General features: G+C 45.6%; 1 protein-coding gene across 1 annotated transcript in view; it reads left to right on the top strand.

The window, feature by feature from the left end:
• Window positions 1-16,999: 16,999 nt before the first annotated feature.
• XKR4 (XK related 4) overlaps window positions 17,000-20,830 on the top strand; it is a 453,031-nt gene continuing 449,200 nt past the window's right edge. The window contains exon 1 of the mRNA XM_073631614.1: window positions 17,000-18,120. Coding sequence (XP_073487715.1) covers window positions 17,426-18,120 — 695 coding nt within the window. The 5' untranslated portion in view covers window positions 17,000-17,425. The remainder of the gene's footprint in view (window positions 18,121-20,830) is intronic.

Raw genomic sequence — 20,830 nt, forward strand, 5'->3', positions numbered from 1 at the left:
CCGTCGGATTTGTGTACACACGATCGGAATTTCCGACAACGGATTTTGTTGGAAAATTTTATCTCCTGCTCTCAAACTTTGTGTGTCAGAAAATCTGATGGAAAATGTCCGATGGAGCCCACACACGGTCGGAATTTCCGACAACACGCTCCGATCGGACATTTTCCATCGGAAAATCCGACCGTGTGTACGGGGCATATGTGTGTGCCTGAGTTTACAGTATATAACTAAAACACAATCACAGTTTGTTATCTGTTAGAATTAAAGTGGTTCTAAAGGTCCAATTTCATGCATTAACCACTTACAGACCGGAAGATTTTCCCCCTTATTGACCAGGCCATTTTTTGCGATACGGCACTGCGTCGCTTTAACTGCAAATTGCGTGTTCGTGTGACGCTGTACCCAAACAAAAACGTCCTTTTGTTCCCACAAATAGAGCTAGACCTCTGCAGTTTTTATTTTTTGTGCTATATACAAAAAAAAAGAGCGCAAATTTTGAAAAAAATACAATATTTTTTATTTTTGCCATAATAAATATCCCCCAAAAAATGTAAAAAAACAAATTTCTTCATCAGTTTAGTCCAATATGTATTCTCCTACATTTTTTTGGTATAAAAAATTGCAATAAGCGTATATTGATTCATTTGCGCAAAAGTTATAGCTTCTACAAAATGGGGAATAGATTTCTGGCATTTGTATTATTTATTTATTTTTTACAAGTAATGGCGGCAATCTGTGAGATTTTTAGCGGGACTGCGACATTGCGGTGGACAGAGTGGACACTTTTGACACTTTTTTGGGACCAGTGACATTTTTTACAGCGATTAGTGCTATAAAAAGGCACTGATTACTGTGTAAATGTCACTGTCAGGGAAAGGTTTAACACTAGGGGGCGATCAAGGTGTTAAATGTGTTCCCTGGGAGGTGTTTCTAACTGTGGGGGGATGGGACTGACTGGAGGAGGAGACAGATCGCTCTTCCTAATCACTAGGAACAGCAGAGGGACAGAGGGATTTAGTTCCAGAAGAACTTACCTAAGAACTTACCTATATATATAACGTTACCTATAGGCAAGGTAAGCGCCGGCCTGGAGCGCACATCAGTGGCATAGTATGGGGAGGCAGGTGGGTTGCAGGAGTTCCGGGAATCCAGGTTCGGAGGCAGCAGCAAACAGCGGCATCCTTGGAGTGCAGGTGGCCTGGCATCCATCTCCATATGGCATGTGTTTACCTAGGGGCAGAGGGCAGATAGGCCTGAGAGCCTGGGACTCGAGAGAAGAGCTATACTGCCTTTCCCTTGACCTTGCCCCCCTAACCCAACCCCAGAAAAGGTGAGAAGCAGCAGGCGCAGCATACCCCGTGCTTCCAGAGCATGGACTCCTCCAACTTCCTTTCTAACGTGGGGCCCAGAAGACAGGCTGACTGGAGGATGGGTGGGAGGGGGAGGCTGTGTCAGAAACCATGAATCAGACCGAGACAGAACTACAGTTGAATCACACTTGTTTAATAATAAAAGTAAATAGAACAAAGGTAGTCAAAACATAGCCAAAGTTCAGTAACCGTAACGGATAGTCAGACAAACCAGAAAGTCGGGGAGCCAGGGATCAGCGTAGTGGAACAGCAAGCAGGATCTGGAGCCAGAAGGAAAGTCAGCCAAGCAAGTCTTTAACAGGAATGCAGGCGGTCTCTGTGATGTTGACCAAGGCGAAGGCAGAGATCATCTGGGCTGGACAACTTAAGTAGGCAGGATATCATCAACAGGTGAGTCACTGTGGAGAGATAGGAGCTGGCAATTAGCCGACAGCCGAGCGGCCAGCTTAGAGAAGGAAGGGCTGAGCCCAGCCCTGACAGTACCCCCTCCTCAATGACCCCTCCCCCTCGGAGGACCACCAGGCTTGGGGGGAAAAACATCTATGGAAATCACGGAGGAGGACAGAGGCATGTACGCCTGAGGATGAGACTGAAGAACGTTCCTCTGGACCGTACCCTTTCCAATGCACCAGGTACTGTATACGCCCCCGGAACCTATGGGAGTCAACAATAGACTGTAGTTCATACTCCTCATGGTTCTCAACCTGTACAGGGTGAGGACGTGGCACCAAGGTGGTAAAGCGGTTGGAGACCAAAGGTTTTAGGAGACATGAAATACATTTGAGATACACATATTAGAAGGAAGCTCTAATGCGTAAGCCACTGGTTTGATCCTGCGAAGAATACGGAAAGGCCCAATAAACCCAGGTGCAAACTTCAGAGACGGAACACAAAGTCAGAGGTTGCGAGATGACAGCCAGACCCTGTCCCTATCCTGGTAGGAAGGCGCTGGCAGTTGTCTGCGGTCAGCATGGAGCCTGTACCTATCATTAGCATGTTTCAAAGCCTCCTGGACTTGTACCCAAGTGGAACGAAGACCACAGAGATGCTCCCCTAACGCAGGAATACTCTGCTGAACAAAAGAGTCAGGCAACATGGAAGGTTGGAAACCATAGTTCGCCATAAACGGGGACAATCGGGAAGCAGAATTCAAGGCACTATTGTGAGCAAACTCTGCCCACAGTAAGAGGTCTGACCAGTTGTTATGATGGTCAGAAATATAGCAACATAAGAATTGCTCCAAGGACTGGTTGGCTCGTACTGCGCTCCATTTAGACTGCGGGAAATATGCAGAGGAGAAAGCAAGCTGAATTCCCAACTGTGCACAAAAGCCTTGCCAGAACCGGGACACAAACTGACTACCCCTGTCAGAGACAATCACCTTGGGTAGCCCATGTAAGTGTAAGATCTCCCAAGCAAAAATGGAAGCCAGTTCCTTAGTAGTGGGCAACTTCTTAAGTGGAATACAATGAGGCATTTTCAAAAACCGGTTAACCACAATAAGGATAACTGTGTTGCCCTGGGAGTTGGGTAACTCCACAATGAAATCCATAGACGGGTGGGTCCAGGGCCTCTCTCCTTTGGGTATGGGTTGTAGGAGGCCCACTGGAAGGTGTTGTGGAGTCTTACTCTGAGCACACACGGAACAGACAGCTATGAAGGCGGTTATATCAGCACCTATACTAGGCCACCAGAATTGTTGGGAAATGGCCCAAAAGAGTTGATTCCTCCCAGGGTGGCCAGCATCCTTGGGAAAATGGTAAGTCTGGAGCACGGCAGTACAGAGACTCTCTGGGACAAAGCAGCGGTCACAAGGTTTCTCAGGAGGAGCATGGACCTGAGCAGCAAGAATTTTGTCACCCAAAGGAGAAGTGAGACTGGTGCGAACCATAGCCAGAATGCGATCAGCAGGAATCACAGGAACCGGAACTGACGCCATCTTGGAAGTGGAGGAAAATTGTTGTGACAAAGCGTCAGCACTTACATTCTTAGTAACGGGTAAGAATGACACAATGTAATTGAAACTTGACAAGAAAAGAGCCCATCGCGCCCTTCTGGGAGAGACATGTTTAGCCTCAGACAAGAATGTGAGATTCTTATGGTCAGTAAGAATGAGAACCGGCACAGTGGTACCTTCAAGGCAATGTCTACGTTCTTTCAGGGGTAAAATGATCGCTAACAGCTCTCTGTCACCAATCTCATAAATTGCGCTATGCAGGTGAATATTACTTGGAAAAGTAGCCACAAAGATGCATAGCGATCTCAGAGGTAGGACGTTGAGACAGACGGGTGCCAACTCCAGTCTCAGAAGCATCAACCTCAAGGATAAAAGGTAACGTAGGATCAGGATGTGCCAACACAGGAGCAGAAACAAAGGCAGCCTTGGGACTCTCAAAGGCCTTAATAGACTCCGGAGACCAACTCTGTGGGTTACCATCCTTTCTGGTCATATCAGTCAAGGGCTTGACCAGAGACGAGAATTTACGAATAAACTTCCAATAATAGTTGGCAAAGCCAAGAAAACTCTACAGAGGAAGTAAGCCCATGGGTCAAGGGCCACTGTAGAACTGCTGAAAGTTTCTCTGGGTCCATCGAAAAACCAACAGTGGAAATTACATAACCCAGGAATTTAATCTGTTCACGATGGAATTCGCACTTCTCCAATTTACAATAGAGATTGTTCTCTCTTAGTTTCTGAAGCACACGACAGACATCTGTGTGGTGGCTCTCCAAGGACTTGGAAAATACAGGGATATCATCGAGATAAACCACCACACATAACTGCAACAAATCATAGAGGACAGCGTTAATAAATTCCTGGAAAACTGCCGGGGCGTGACAAAGGCCAAAAGGCATTACGAGGTACTCATAATGGCCTGTTCTGGTATTAAATGCAGTTTTCCACTTGTCGCCCTCCTTAATCCTCACAAGATTGTATGCCCCTCTCAAATCAAGCTTCTTTGAAAACCGTTGCTCCCTTGAGGCGGTCAATTAACTTCGTAATCAACAGAATCGGATGGGCATTCTTAATCGTGAAACAAGGTCTCAGTACAAGGTCTCAGTTCACCACTCTTCTTCTTCACAAAGAAGAAACCAGCACCAACAGGAGACGAGGATTTCCGGATGAAACCTCGAGAAAGTGTGTCTACAACATACTCCTCCATGGCCTTATCCAAGACTGACAAAGGGTAAACCCAGGCACGAGGGGGTATGGCACCAGGTTGAAGGTCAATTGCGCAATTATACGACCGGTGTGGAGTCAAACTACCGGCTTGACCTTTGTCAAAGACATCGCTAAAATCGCGGTTCTCCTCCGGCAGGGAGGAGAGTGAAGAGGTGCACAGGACACTGGCTACCTTCTGAAAGCATGTCCTACTGCATTGTGGCGACCAGGTGAGAACCTCAGCATGGAGCCAATCAAAAGAGGGGCTGTGCCTCTGTAATCAAGGACAACCAATAACCAGCAGAAACTTAGGTGAGGAAATAACTTGGAATTGGATTATCTCATGGTGAAGAGCCCCTACGGCCATGGATAATGGAACAGTCTCATGAGTCACATGGGTAGACTGTAGAGGTCTCCCGTCAAGTGGAGTGTCACACAGCTGCAGCTGAATAGAGTGCTTCGATAGAAAGGTAGCATCAATGAACAGGCCTGCAGCCCCAGAGTCGATTAGAGCCTGTATCTCGACGGACGACTCAGCCCAATAAAGGGTAACCAAAACCAGGGGCTTATCCTTCCGGATAACTGGGGATGAAACAACGCCGCCTAAGGTCTGTCCGTGACAGAACCTTAAGGTTCGGGAGTTCCCTGGACGAGTAGGATAAGACTTCCAAAAGTGATTTGCCTGGCCACAATAAAGGCACAATCTCTCCCTCCTCCTAAGGGTTCTCTCATCTGCAGAGAGATGCGTGAAGCCCAAGTGCATGGGTTCACCTTCACTAACCGACTCAGTACCAGGAAGCATGGGAGGTGAGGGAGGCAAGGGCGGGACTGCAAAGCTCGGAGACAAATGTACAGGAGGCTTCCGCAAGCGCTCTTTAAAAGAGAGTCCTTCTCTGAGTCTGGAGTCAATGAGGATGGCAAACGTGATCAACTTCTCCAGCTCAGTGGGTATATCTCGGGCTGCTATCTCATCCTTGATGGTATCCGAGAGACCATGAGAAAAAGCAGCCACTAGGGCCTCATTGTTCCAAGCAACCTTTGCTGCCAGAGTACGGAATTCAATTGCATAATCGTCAAAAGTTCTCGTACTCTGTTTGATGGACATGAGGCACTTGGCAGCGGAAGCAGGGCATGCTGGAACGTCAAATACCCTTTTAAAAGAAGCCATATACTCAGGGTAACTCAAGACAACAGGTTTTTGTGTCTCCCATAGAGGGTTTGCCCAGGCCATGGCTCTCTCAGAAAGCAAAGATATCACGAAACCTAATTTGCTTCTGTCCGTGGGAAACGCCTGGGGCAGCAGCTCAACCTGTTGAGAAAAATTCTGCATTGGACTGGATCACCCCCAAATCGCTGGGAAAGCTGAGTGGAACCAGACATACCTCTTATAGAAGTATTACTCGAGGGGGGCGCCTGCACAGAGACTGGGGCAGCAGCAGGGATAGCCTGCAACACAGGTTGTACCAGAGCAGCCACAGTGGAAGATTCCAGGTGAGCCGTGTGACTCAGGAGCGTTTGTAACGCCATGGCAAACTGATCCATACGGTGATCCTGCTCATCCAATCTGGAAAAAATATTACCAACAAGTGGACTGACTGCATCTTCTGAATTCATGGCCTTTGCCTACTGTCAGAAACCATGAATCAGACCGAGACAGAAGTACAGGTAAATCACACTTGTTTTTTTTTTTTTCCAATAAAGTTTTTATTGTATGTTTTAAACAGCAGACATAGTAATGGTGCACAAACAAAGTGCAAGAACATCATTCAATAGTACACATAACATGTGGTTGAACAGTTAAATACAAATGTACCATCTGCTGAGAAGAATAGATCATGTAGAATAAAGGACCTACGAAAGTAAACATACTCAGCGATATATATGGGACAGGTCGCTTCCTCTGAGATAGCTTGAGTGGATACTTCGGCTTGGGAATGAGACTGATTCTATTCTCCATTATGATAAAGTGTTTATTTGGAGGTCTAATGAGACTAACGAATATACTTGATAATGATATCTAATCTAGGTATAGGCGTTTCGTGAGTCCCAGCGACTTCAACTATCAGTGTTAGCGGTTCCGTTCCTCTTTCAAATCACACTTGTTTAATAATAAAAGTAAATAGAACAAACAAAAGCCAAAGTTCAGTAACCGGAACGAATAGTCAGAAAGTCGGGGAGCCAGGGATCAGCATAGTGGTACAGCAAGCAGGATCTGGAGCCAGAATGAATGTCAGCCAAGCAAGACTTTAACAGGAACGCAGGAGATAGTCTCTGTGATGTTGACCAAGGCGAAGGCAGAGATCATCTGGGCTGGAAGGCTTAAGTAGGCAGGACTGACGAGCAGGATATCATCAACAGGTGAGTCACTGTGGAGAGAGATAGAAGCTGGCAATTAGCCGACAGCTGAGTGGCCAGCTCAGAGAAGGAAGGGCTGAGCCCAACCCTGACAGGCTGCAAGGGAGCCACTGGAAGGATCAAAGCACCCCCGGATCAAGAAGACAGACTGGCATGGAAGGTACACCGGTCATCATACAGAGACCTAAATGCAGACATAGACTAGGACAATGGGACAGAGGAAGCATACTATCCTAGCATGTCTATGTACTACCCTAGCCTGTCCATATACTACCCTAGGATGTCCATATACTATGTGTAGAAAAAAGTGCAGCGCTAAAATATATGAATAAAGTTGTTGGGCACAACTTACAAAAAAGTGCAAATTAGTGACCATATAATGTGAACAGTGTTACCATAAAACACATATAAAACAAGAAAATGCTAAATGCTGCATAAAACTGCGTAAATCACATATAAAATCTCATATAAACCAAAAAATTGCTAAATACTGCAAATAAATAAAACTTGCATAGATCAGGCAAAACTGAGGAATATACAAGACCAAAAGATCATATATTTATATGGTACAATAAAAGTTCAAAAATTATGATGATAAATATATAGTTAATATCTAAAGGAAGTCCATAAAATGGACTGAAAAATCTGCATATGAATATGTGACTTGATGTGATTGCTTGACTTTGTGATACCTGTCACTTCTAGTAAAGGCTTACCGGACCGCCAGCGACCCCCTTACCCTTACTTGACCCCTCCTTGATCTCCCGGGCATCTCTTGTCAATAACCTCTGTGTCCCGGACGGTCTCTCAATAGCGGTAAGTATCCCAAGTGTTCAAAAGATTGTGCTCATCTTGCAAAAAAGATATGGTACTCCAAATAGTGTGATATTGTCTCATCAAAAAGATTTATTGGAGTAAATGATACAATGCTGTTTGGGAGCTTGAGCTTCCACAAGTCTCCAATTAGAATAAAGACAGGTTTAAAACAAAGAGTTGCTAGCAAGTAAAAAGTCCTATATACAGACGTTTAAAAAACGATCGCTCATGCACAGAGCGTGTGGGCGTGACTACCCGACGATCGTTTTGTCAACGTCATGGTGTTTATACACCACAAGTCTTGGTGACTCATTGAGCATATGCCTTACTGAGTCCATAGGTTCCGGTAAGCCTTCTCAAAGTTGGTGGTGGCTGTCTTCTATATTCACGTGATATATTCACGTGATTCCTAGTATTTACTGATGCCATAAGGACTAAACCTCCTTGTCTGGATCAACTTCAACACTTATTTTTTAATTCTGTGGACTGTTTATTAGTTACTACTAATCATCATCATTTTTATATGGACACATTCACTTTTGTCACATTTTTTACATGGTTAATGTTCATTCATTATTATTGTGAAATGGTCATTCATGTCACCTTTTAGAAATAAGAGTCTTTTTGGTATATTGTTTTTATTGTCACTTACATTGTCCTGTAGCCATACAGAGACCTTTTTCACAGTGCTGCACATATTTTTATAATTACATATTTTTATTGGATATTTTATTAGATATGCTTTGTAGCAGAAAGTAAAAAATGTTTTTTTTTTTTTTTTTCAAAATTGTTGCTCTTTTTTTGTTTATAGAGCAAAAAATAAAAACCGCAGAGGTGTTTAAATACCACTAAAAGAAAGCTCTATTTTTGGGAAAGAAGGACATCAATCCTTCTGGGGCTGAAGTGGTTAAACCCAATAAAGGGACCACGGCCTAAACTTTTCCACAATCCTTGTTGTGTGTTTATTTTATTATTTAGATATGTTCTTAGGCTGCTTTCACACTTGAGGCGCTTTACAGGCGCTATAGTGCTAAAAATAGCATCTGTATAGTGCCTGTAAAGAGCCTCTCCTCTCACTCCAATGTGAAAGCCCGAGTGTTTTCACACTGGAGCGGTGCGCTTGCAGAACGGTAAAAAAAGTCCTGCAAGCAGCATCTTTACAGCGCTGTAGGAGCAGTGTACACACTGCTCCTAAAGCGCTCCTGCCCATTTAAATCAATGGGCAGCGCCGCTGAACCGCTGGCAAAGCGCCGCTGCAGCGGCGCTTTGAGGGCGATTTTAACCCTTTTTCGGCTGCTAACGGAGGTTAAAAGTGCCCTGCTAGTGGCTGAATAGCGCAGCTAAAACGACGGTAAATCGCCGCTAAAAATTGCACCATTTTACCGCCGACGAAAACCTGCCTCAGTGTGAAAGTAGCCTAATTGTATGATTGGTGTTAATGGGGTGTACAATCCTATACACACAAAAAAAAAAAACACCTACTCCTGAGAATCATTAGATGATGCACCTTCTCCCCAGGTGTCTTGATAATATGTAGAAAAAAAACCCAACTCTTTTACATTAGTGATCACCCATTCACCCCTCTACACACACAGCAACAATTTTAAAAGGTATAAAAACATTTATATATATGATTAGTCCACTAAGTCAGTGGCGGCTGGTGCTCAAAATTTTGGGGGGAGGTGCAAACAAACTGAAAAATACTGTAAAAAAAACATCAATTGCAGCCTTACTATGCCCATCAAATGCAGCCACTGTGCCATCAAACGCAGCCACTGTGCCACCAAACGAAGCCACTGTGCCATCCAACGCAGCCACTGTGCCATCAATTGCAGCCACTGTGCCATCAAACGCATCCACTGTGCCCATCAAATGCAGCTACTTTGCCCATCAAATTCAGCCACTGTGCCATCAATTGCAGACACTGCGACCCATCAAATGCTGCCACTAGGCCCATCAGATGCCACCACTGTGGCCAACAAATGCCGCCATTGTGCCCCATCAAATGCAGCCACTGTGACCCCCGCCCACCCGATGTCTGACCGGCACTTACCCCATCTTAGTGGCGGGTCAGGCAGCGGTGAGCTGTGTCCTCCGTGTGTCTCGTGTTCCTGCTTCCTGCTAGGCGTCCAATAGCAGTACCTGTCCTTTCAGCCAATCAGGTGAATATGGGTATAGGGTATCAGAGCCGCGCTACCTGATTGGCGGAGAGGCAGTTCAGTGTTAGAAAAGCTGGATGGGCTCCAAACGCAATGTTCTGCGGTCCGAGTCCACCATTTTTGAAGCCTATTAGAGCCTGTGGCTCTAATCAAGTGCTTCAAAAAAACACCCCTGCCGCTGTAATTCAGGCACCCGGCATCTTGAAAGGGTCCGGACGCCTGGATATGGGGTGGCGGCTGCGGCGGCCATGGATAGATTTGTGCAATGCATGAATCTATCCATTCTACATAGAGGGGTCGGCTGGAGAGAGGGGTGCGGCGCCCGTGCGCCCTTAATGGACAGGCCAACCCTGCAATAAGTTGAGCATAGGCTATATATTTTGACGTATTTCAGACATGGACTGTTTCCTTCTTCAGAAAACGTGGGTCTATGTCTCTTTTTTCACTTACAGACAGTGCACTTGTGACATGCAGGATTGATAACAGTATGCTACGGAAGTCATACACTGTATCATTTTGAGTGAAAAGATACAGAAGAGCCTGAGTTTTATGTGTGTAATCTAGTAATGCAAGAGAGTCTGTGTCAGCTGTTTCTAAGGAGATATTCACAGAATGTCTTATACTTTTTTAAGGGTTCTCTGATTGGGTGAGGTGGAGATTGTGACGTCACTGCCTATACTCTCCACTTAATACAATCAGAAAATACCCTGAATTTCTGGAAGACTGCGAGGTATTCAATAAATTGCTTTGGTGCTGACTGAGTGTGTGACCTCTGTGGTCAGCGTGCAGAGGGAAAGCCATGTGTACAAAACCCAAGCAGGACCCCAAAGCAGCTCTGACTACTACAGTGACTGCTAGCTTCCCCAGCAGCCCATCAGATATGAGATACACTGCATTACCAAAAGTATTGGGATGCCTGCCTTTACATGCACATGAACTTTAATGGCATCCCAGTCTTAGCCTGTAGGATTCAATCAAATCATTTTGTGGAGGGTGGATTATGGTGTGGGGTTGCTTTTCAGGGGTTAGCCCCTTGCTGTTCCAACATGACTGCGCACCAGTGCACAAAAGAAGGTCCATAAAGACCTTTTATATTTTTACATTGGATGAGCGAGTATGGGGTGGAGGAACTTGACTGGCCTGCACAGAGTCCTGACCTCAACCCGATAAAACACCTTTGGGATACATTAGAGTGGAGACTGCAAGCCAGATGTTCTCAACCACATCAGTGCCTGACCTCACAAATGCGCTTCTGGAACAATGGCCGAACATTCCCATATACACACTCTCTTGTGGACAGCCTTCCCAGAAGAGTTTCAGCTGTTATAGCTGCAAAGACTGGGATGCCATTAACCACTTATATAACCACTAATTCCTGTAGTTCAGCTTGATAACTCCACCTTTATGACCATGTTTCATGTTACACTCATATTTAAGGTGTATCATGGTCAGCATGCACAGAGTTCTTCTTCCTGATGGCTTCTGTGAAAACTGAACTTGTTATGGCTTTGTGTGGCTGTGCTAGCATTAACAGAGAAGATATTGTTCAGACAGAGTAATACCTGGGGGACACCGTAGGAACTTAAAGTGAAAGAAAAGCCTTACTATAACTATTCTTAAAAATGTCCCCTGCCCCTCCTCTTACCTATCCTGCCTAACCTACATAAAAAAGATCTGTGTACTACATTGATGTCAATGTATATATCTGTTTTCTATATTTGACCTCTGTACCTTGTTGGAACGTTATTGTATTTATGTTGTATGAGATGTTTCTTTCTTTTTCAATCGTATTGTTTATCGCTTGCATAATTGCACCTCCCTTCATTTTTAAAAAACAATTAAAAGAATGAAAAAGAAAAAAGACCTGCGTACTTACCTATTTTTAAACTGCTCTGGTCATGTGATCCGCAGCTCCGGCTCCCCTGTATCAGTGAGCGGCTGCTGCAGGGGAGAGGGAGGAGCATTGACAATGGCTAGTTCATTGGAGCCTATGGGTGGCATCACAGCCCCCCTCTTCTCTTAGGCAAGGCTCCCATCTCTGCAGCTGGGGAACGCACTTGAAATTGCACGTGTCCCTGACTTACAGAGGCACGCGCTTCACTTTAGCAGATACACAGGTGTGCCATTATAAAAAAAAAAGAGGAAGAGCAAGTGCCAGGTATATAATAGGGTTGAGCAGAGAGACAAAAGACCTCCCTTATGTGACAGTGCGCCCTCTCCCCTCTTCTACGGACATCTGATCAGCGCACAGTGGACGGGGCCGGAGGAGAGTGCTTCCTGTCTGCATGAGCCTGCCAAACTCACCCTGCAGCCACACTGCCTGGACCACAGCTCACTCCTCCACGGGCAGCGGAGGGGAATGATGAGGTCATCCCTCTCCTATCTTACCTCCCACACTCAAAAGACAGGGGAGGAGGGGCCCCAACACACACACAAAAGGGGAACTGAGGATAGGCAGAGGCAGCCACCTTACAGTGAGGGCTCACCCATATCGGGGGAGGAGGGGGCTCACTGCTCCTTCAGACAGAGGTGTGCTGTGTATGGAGGCCCATCATTTATAAAGACAGGTGTGCTGTGTATTAGGGACCATCATGTATATAGACAGAAGTGTGCTGTGTATGGAGGACCACCATGTATATAGAGGGAAGTATGCTGTGTATGGAGGACCATCCTGTATATAGGCAGAGGTATGTGGAGTATGGAGGACCATCATGTATATAGACAGAGGTGTGTGGTGTATGGAGGACCATAATGCATGTAGACAGAGGTGTGATGTGTATGAATGACCAATATGTATATAGACAGAGGTGTGATGTGTATGGAGGACCATCATGTATATAGACAGAGATATTATGTGTAAGGAGGACCATCATGTATATAGATGCGTATGGAGGTCCATGATGAGAAGATGTGAGCAGGCAGCAGACATTAGAGGTGATGTATGATAATGTGATATGTATGGAGGACCATCATGTATATAGATGGAGGTATGTGCTGTATGGAGGACCATGATGAGAAGATGTGAGCAGGCAGCAGACATTAGAGGTGATGTATGATTATGTGATGTGTATGGAGGACCATAATGAGAGGATGTGAACAGGCAGCAGACATTAGAGGTGAGGTAGAATGAGAGGATGTGTATAGAAGACCATGATGAGAGGATGTGAGCAGGCAGCAGACATTAGAGGTGGTGTATGATGATGTGATGTGTATGGAGGACCATCATGAGAGGATGCGAGCAGGCAGCAGACATTAGAGGTGATGTATAATGATGTGATGAATATGGAGGACCATCATGTATAATAGATGGAGGTATGTGGCTTATGGAGGACCATGATGAGAGGAGGTGAGCATAACAATGTGATCTGTATGGAGGATCATCATGTATAGAGATGGAGGTATGTGGTGTTTGGAGGGCCATGATGAGATGATGTGAGCAGGCAGCAGACATTAGAGGAGATGTATGATGAAGTGATGTGTATGGAGGACCATGATGAGTGGAGGTGAGCAGGCAGCAGACATTAGAGGTGATGTATGATGATGTGATGAATATGGAGGACCATGATCAGAGGAGGTGAGCATGCAGCAGACATTAGAGGTGATGTATGATGAAGTGATGAGTATAGAGGAGCATGATGAGAAGATGTGAGCAGGCAGCAGACATTATAGGTGATGTATGATGATGTGATGAGTATGGAGGACCATCATGTATCATAGATGGAGGTCTTGGGTGTATGGAGGACCATGATGAGAGGATGTGAACAGGCAGCAGACGTTACAGGTGATGTATAATGATGTGATGTGTATATAAGGTGATCATGTATATAGATGGAGGTATATGGTGAATGGAGGGCCATGATGAGAGGATGTGAGCAGGCAGCAGACATTAAAGGTAATGTATGATGATGTGATGAGTATGGAGGACCATGATGAGAGGATGTTAGCAGGCAGCAGACATTAGAGGTGATGTATGATGATGTGATGAGTATGCAGGACCATGATGAGAAGATGTGAGCAGGCAGCAGACATTAGGTGTGAGGTATGATGAGAGGATGTGTATGGAGGACCATGATGAAAGGATGTGAGCAGGCAGCAGACATTAGAGGTGATGTATGATGATGTGATGTGTATGAAGGACCATCATGTATATAGATGGAGGTATATGATGTATGGAGGACCATGATAAGAGGATGCGAGCAGGCAGCAGACATTAGAGGTGATGTATGATGATGTGATGTGTATGAAGGACCATCATGTATATAGATGGAGGTATATGATGTATGGAGGACCATAATGAGAGGATGCGAGCAGGCAGCAGACATTAGAGGTGATGTATGATGATGTGATGTGTATGAAGGACCATCATGTATATAGATGGAGGTATATGATGTATGGAGGACCATGATGAGAGGATGAGAGCAGGCAGCAGACATTAGAGGTGATGTATGATGATGTGATGTGTATGAAGGACCATCATGTATATAGATGGAGGTATATGATGTATGGAGGACCATGATGAGAGGATGCGAGCAGGCAGCAGACATTAGAGGTGATGTATAATGATGTGATGAGCAGGGGCATTGCTAGGTCTGCAAAAGATCTGGTGCTAGAGCCCATAACAGCGTAGTAAAGAAAAAGAAAGTAATACGCTTTGGTGAGCATACACATGTATATACAGTAATATACATGTGTGTGTGCATATATATCCCCAGAGAAGAGAGCCCCCCACTTACATCAGGGTTCCCAGAGAGCCCCCCCTTACACCAGGGTCCCCAGAGAGCCCCCCACTTACAACAGGGGTCCCAGAGAGCCCCCCTTACATTAGGGTCCCCAGAGAGCCTCCCCCTTAAATCAGGGTCCCCAGAGAGCCTCCCCCTTAAAATCAGGGTCCCCAGAGAGCCTCCCCATTGCATCTGTGTCTCCAGAGAGCCTCCCCTCTCCTTGGGGTCCCCTGCAGAGACTCGGGGCTACAGCCCCAAAAGCCACCCCCTAGCAACACCACTGGTGATGAGTATAGAGGACCATGATGAGAAGATGTAAGCAAGGCAGCAGACATTAGAGGTGATGTATGATGATGTGATGTGTATGGAGGACCATCATGTATATAGATGGAGGTATGTGGTGTATGGAGGATCATGATGAGAGGATGCGAGCAGGCAGCAGACATTAGAGGTGAGGTATGATGATGTGATGTGTATGGAGGACCATGATGAGAAGATGTGATCAGGCAGCAGACATTAGAGGTGAGGTATGATGATGTGATGAGTATGGAGGACCATGATGAGATGTGAGCAGGCAGCAGACATTAGAGGTGATGTATGATGATGTGATGAGTATGGAGGACCATCATGTATATAGATGGAGGTATGTGGTGTATGGAGGACCATGATGAGAGGATGCGAGCAGGCAACAGACATTAGAGGTGATGTATGATGATGTGATGAGTATGGAGGACCATCATGTATATAGATGGAGGTATGTGGTGTATGGAGGACCATGATGAGAAGATGCGAGCAGGCAACAAACATTAGAGACATTAGAGGTAATGTATGATGATGTGATGTGTATGTAGGACCATCATGTATATAGATGGAGGTATGTGGTGTATGGAGGACCATGATGAGAAGATGTGAGCAGGCAGCAGACATTAGAGGTGATGTATGATGATGTGATGTGTATGGAGGACCATCATGTATATAGATAGAGGTATGTGGTGTATGGAGGACCATGATGAGAAGATGTGAGCAGGCAGCAGACATTAGAGGTGATGTATGATGATGTGATGTGTATGGAGGACCATCATGTATATAGATGGAGGTATGTGGTGTATGGAGGACCATGATGAGAAGATGTGAGCAGGCAGCAGACATTAGAGGTGATGTATGATGATGTGATGTGTATGGAGGACCATCATGTATATAGATGGAGGTATGTGGTGTATGGAGGACCATGATGAGAAGATGTGAGCAGGCAGCAGACATTAGAGGTGATGTATGATGATGTGATGTATATGGAGGACCATCATGTATATAGATGGAGGTATGTGGTGTATGGAGGATCATGATGAGAGGATGCGAGCAGGCAGCAGACATTAGAGGTGAGGTATGATGATGTGATGTGTATGGAGGACCATGATGAGAAGATGTAATCAGGCAGCAGACATTAGAGGTGAGGTATGATGATGTGATGAGTATGGAGGACCATGATGAGATGTGAGCAGGCAGCAGACATTAGAGGTGATGTATGATGATGTGATGAGTATGGAGGACCATCATGTATATAGATGGTGGTATGTGGTGTATGGAGGACCATGATGAGAGGATGCGAGCAGGCAACAGACATTAGAGGTGATGTATGATGATGTGATGAGTATGGAGGACCATCATGTATATAGATGGAGGTATGTGGTGTATGGAGGACCATGATGAGAAGATGCGAGCAGGCAACAAACATTAGAGACATTAGAGGTAATGTATGATGATGTGATGTGTATGGAGGACCATCATGTATATAGATGGAGGTATGTGGTGTATGGAGGACCATGATGAGAAGATGTGAGCAGGCAGCAGACATTAGATGTGATGTATGATGATGTGATGTGTATGGAGGACCATCATGTATATAGATAGAGGTATGTGGTGTATGGAGGACCATGATGAGAAGATATGAGCAGGCAGCAGACATTAGAGGTGATGTATGATGATGTGATGTGTATGGAGTACCATCATGTATATAGATGGAGGTATGTGGTGTATGGAGGACCATGATGAGAAGATGTGAGCAGGCAACAGACATTAGAGGTGTTGTATGATGATGTGATGTGTATGGAGTACCATCATGTATATAGATGGAGGTATGTGGTGTATGGAGGACTATGATGAGAAGATGTGAGCAGGCAGCAGACATTAGAGGTGATGTATGATGATGTGATGGGTGGTGAAGGTCATGTGGAGATGCCATCCTCTGTCCGGATACTCCCCATGCAGATGAAGGCATACGATGTGTATGAATGAAGATGTCAGACACTCCGATGATCTGCATCCTGGTAGATATGAATCAATGAAGAAGTGAGCAGTGAGCCCCCTCCTCCTCCTCCCCGGATGTGGGTGATCCCTCATTGGAAGGTGGAAGGGCGGCCCTTGCTGATTGTGGCTCCCTGTGTCTATCCTCGGTTCACCTTATTTTTTGTATGTGTGTGCCGGGGCCCCTCCTCCTCCCTCTCCTGCACGGGAGAGATCTAGGAGAGGGATGACCTCATCGTTCCCCCTCCGCTGCCCGTGGAGGAGTGGGCTGTGGTCCAGGCAATGTGGCTGCAGGGTGAGGTTGGCAGGCTCACGCAGACAGGCGGCGCTCTCCTTTGGCTCCGCCCACCGTGCGCTGATCAGATGTGCGGAGCAGAGGAGAGGCGGAGCCGGGGGGGGGCGGAGCGGAGAGGGAGCACTGTGACATAAAGGAGGGCTTTTCTCTCTCCGTTCACCCCTATTATATATCCGGCGCTCGGTCTTCTTTTTTTTTTTCATTCTTTTTTTTTTTTTTTGGGGGGTTCATCCCTTTAAATCATCATGGCCGCCAAGTCGGACGGGATGCTGAAGATGAAGAAGAGCGACGTCGCCTTCACCCCTCTGCAGAACTCGGATCACTCGGGCTCCGTGCAGGGGTTGGCTTCGGGTTCCCAGCCGGGATCGGGCGCCGGGGACGGGGGTTGCTCGGACGGGGGTTCCCGGTGCTGCTGCAGCGGGAGAGCGGCTAGCGGTGTCGGTGGAGGATCTCCTTCGCTGTGTCTGCGCCTGGGCAGGGAGCAGCAGCGGTACACCGTCTGGGATGGTCTGTGGATCCTGGCCGCCGTCACCGTCTACTTGGCCGATGTGGGCAGTGACATCTGGCTGTCCGCCGATTACTATGTGCGGGGTCAGCGCTGGTGGTTCGGGCTGACCTTGTTCTTCGTGGTGCTCGGCTCCCTCTCAGTCCAGGTCTTCAGCTTCAGGTGGTTCGCTCATGATTTCAGCACCGAGAACAGCTCCCAGTGCACGCCGGTGGAGGGCAAGGCGGCCGGGGGAGCCGCTAATACCGGAACCGGAGGAGGAGGTGGGGAGCTGGACCGACCCGCCACCCCACAGAGACAACCTTCCACCGCCAGCAACAAGCCCAACACCCCGGCCAGCACCCCCCGGGCACCCGGACAGTCCGCCTCCTGCTCCTTCTGTATCTGGACCCTCCAATCACTCATCCATATCCTACAGCTGGGACAGCTCTGGAGGTAACTAGACACTGCTGCCTGAATGCTGCCTGAATGGATGAGCTCTGAGCCTCAGTGTGTGTGTGTGTGTGTGATTACCTGTATACACAGATATGTCCTCCTCCTTATAGGTGTTCCTTCATCTGGAAATGTAAAATCAATATTGCATCTTTAAATATCAATGTGCTAACTCATTTTCGTTCTATACATGTCAATCGGTGTAGACCAGCCTTTCATTAGAGGTCCCTTCCACAGTCAGAGATTTCTGCCTCTCCCAGAAGTTCCCACTGACAACTATCCTCTTTGTAGCCATTCCTAAGAGAGACATTCTTCCCAAGGATCACCAGTATAAGCAGAATTCTTCCTAATAATCCCAAATAGAAGCAGAATTCTTGATGACCCCCAAATATAAGCAGGATTCTTCCTAAAGACTCCAAATAGAAGCAGGGTTCCTCCTGATGAGCCCTAATAGAAGCAGAATTCTTCCTAATGACCCCTAATATAAGCAGAGTTCTTCCCCATGACCCCAAATTTAAGTAAAATTCCTCCCGATGACCCCCAAATATAAACAGAATTCTTCCTGATGACCCCAAATATAAGCTGAGTTTTTCCTAATGACACAAAATATAAGCAGGATTCTTCCTGATGACCCCTAATAGAAGCAGAATTTTTCCTAACGACCCCAAATAGAAGCAGAGTTCTTCCTAATGACCCCAAATTTAAATAGAATTCCTCCCGATGACCCCAAATATAAGTAGAATTATTTCTGATGACCCCAAATTTAAGCTGAGTTCTTCCTAATGACACCAAACATAAGCAGCATTCTTCCAGATGACCCCAAATATAAGTGGTCCCTTTCATAGTCAGAGATTTCTGCCTCTCCCAGAAGTTCCCCCCTGACAACTGTCATCTTTGTAGCCATTCGTAAGAGAGAGATCCTTCCCAAAGATCACCAGTATAAGCAGAATTATTCATAATGACCCCAAATAGAAGCAGAATTCTTCCTAATGATCCCAAATATAAGCAGGATTCTTCCTAAAGATCCCAAATAGAAGCAGGATTCTTCCTAATGACCCCAAATATAAGCAGAGTTCTTCCTAATGACCCCCAAATGTAAGCAGAATTCCTCCAGATGACCCTAAATATAAGCCAAATTCTTCCTAATGAAACCAAATATAAGCAGAATTCTTCCTAATGACCTCAAATATAAGCAGAATTCTCCCTAATGACTCCAAGTAGAGGGAGCATTTTTTTCAATGGCCACCAATGTAAAAGGAGCATTCTTCCCTTTGACCTTCAGTTAAAAGAGCACTCCTCCCAATGACGCAAAGAAAAAGCAGCATTCTTCCCAAAGACCACCAATGTAAGGAGAATTCCTCCCAGTGACCCCAAATTTAAGGAGCATTCTTCCCAATTAGCCCCAATATATGGAACATTCTTCCATATGAGTAGAAGTAGAGGGAGTGTTTTTCCAAAAAGACCACCAATGAAGGGGCATTCTTCCCTTTGAACATCCGTTAAAGGACAACTCCTCCTAATGACCCCAAGTATAAGAAGCAATCTTCCCAAAGACCACCAATGTAAGAATTCTTCCCAGTGACCCCCAATATATGGAGTATTCTTCCAAATTACCCCCAATGTATGGAAGCTTCTTCCATATGATTAGAAGTAGGAGGAGCATTTTCCCAATTACCACCAATGTAAGGAGCATTCTTCCCTCTGAACATCAATAAAGGAGCACTCCTCCCAATGACCCCAAGTATAAGGAGCATTCTTCACAATGACCTCAAATATAAGTAGTGTTCTTCCCAAAGGCCACCAGTATAAGGGAGGTTCTTCCCAATGACCCCAATTATGAAATTACTTCATCCCTCTCACCCCAAATAAAATGATAATTTTTTCCAATTATCCCCAATATAAGGAAAATTCTTCCCAATGACCCCAAGTTGAAGGAGCTTTTTTCCCGATGATCCCAAATATAAGGAGCATTTTTTTCCCAATGACCACCAGTGTAAAGAGAATTCTTCCCTCTAAGCATCAGTTGAAGGAGCACTCCTCCTTATGACCCAAAGTTTAAGGAGCATGCTTCCCAATGACCACCAATGTGAGGCAAATTCTTCTTAGCGAGCATTCTTCCCTTTGACCACAATGTAAGTATAATTCTTCCCTCTGACCATTAATTAAAGCTGCATTAATCCTTCTGACCCCAAATATGAGGAGCATTCTTCCATCTGACAACTATTATAAGGAGCCCTCATCCCACTGACCACCAATGGAAGAATCATTCTTTAATGATCCCAAATATACGGAACATTCCTCCCAATGACCCCAAATATAAGGAACATTCCTCCCAATGACCCCAAATATAAGGAACTTTTTTCCCCAATGACCTCCAATTCAGGGAACATTCTTCCCTCTGACCCCAAATATAATGAGTATTCTATCTGATTACCAGTGTAAGGAGCATTCTTCCCTCTGAGTTGTAGATAGAGTAATTATTAGAAGGGGTTCTATGAGACTGGAAAATTATTGCATGGGTTCCTTAGTGTAAAAAAGGCTGGTTTAGGCCAATGGTTTTTGTTTGCTTGCTGGAGAAAATGGATTATTGATATTGAGTCTCATTTACTTAAGTAATGGCATAGCTAGTAGTAGTAGTCATTTTGAACTGGGCTTGTTCTGTAATGGTGAAGAGAAGTCATAGCTCATCCAAGCTACTTCTTCACTTCTAATT

This window comes from Aquarana catesbeiana, linkage group LG05 (assembly GCF_042186555.1).
Source record: "Aquarana catesbeiana isolate 2022-GZ linkage group LG05, ASM4218655v1, whole genome shotgun sequence".
Lineage (NCBI taxonomy): Eukaryota > Metazoa > Chordata > Amphibia > Anura > Ranidae > Aquarana > Aquarana catesbeiana.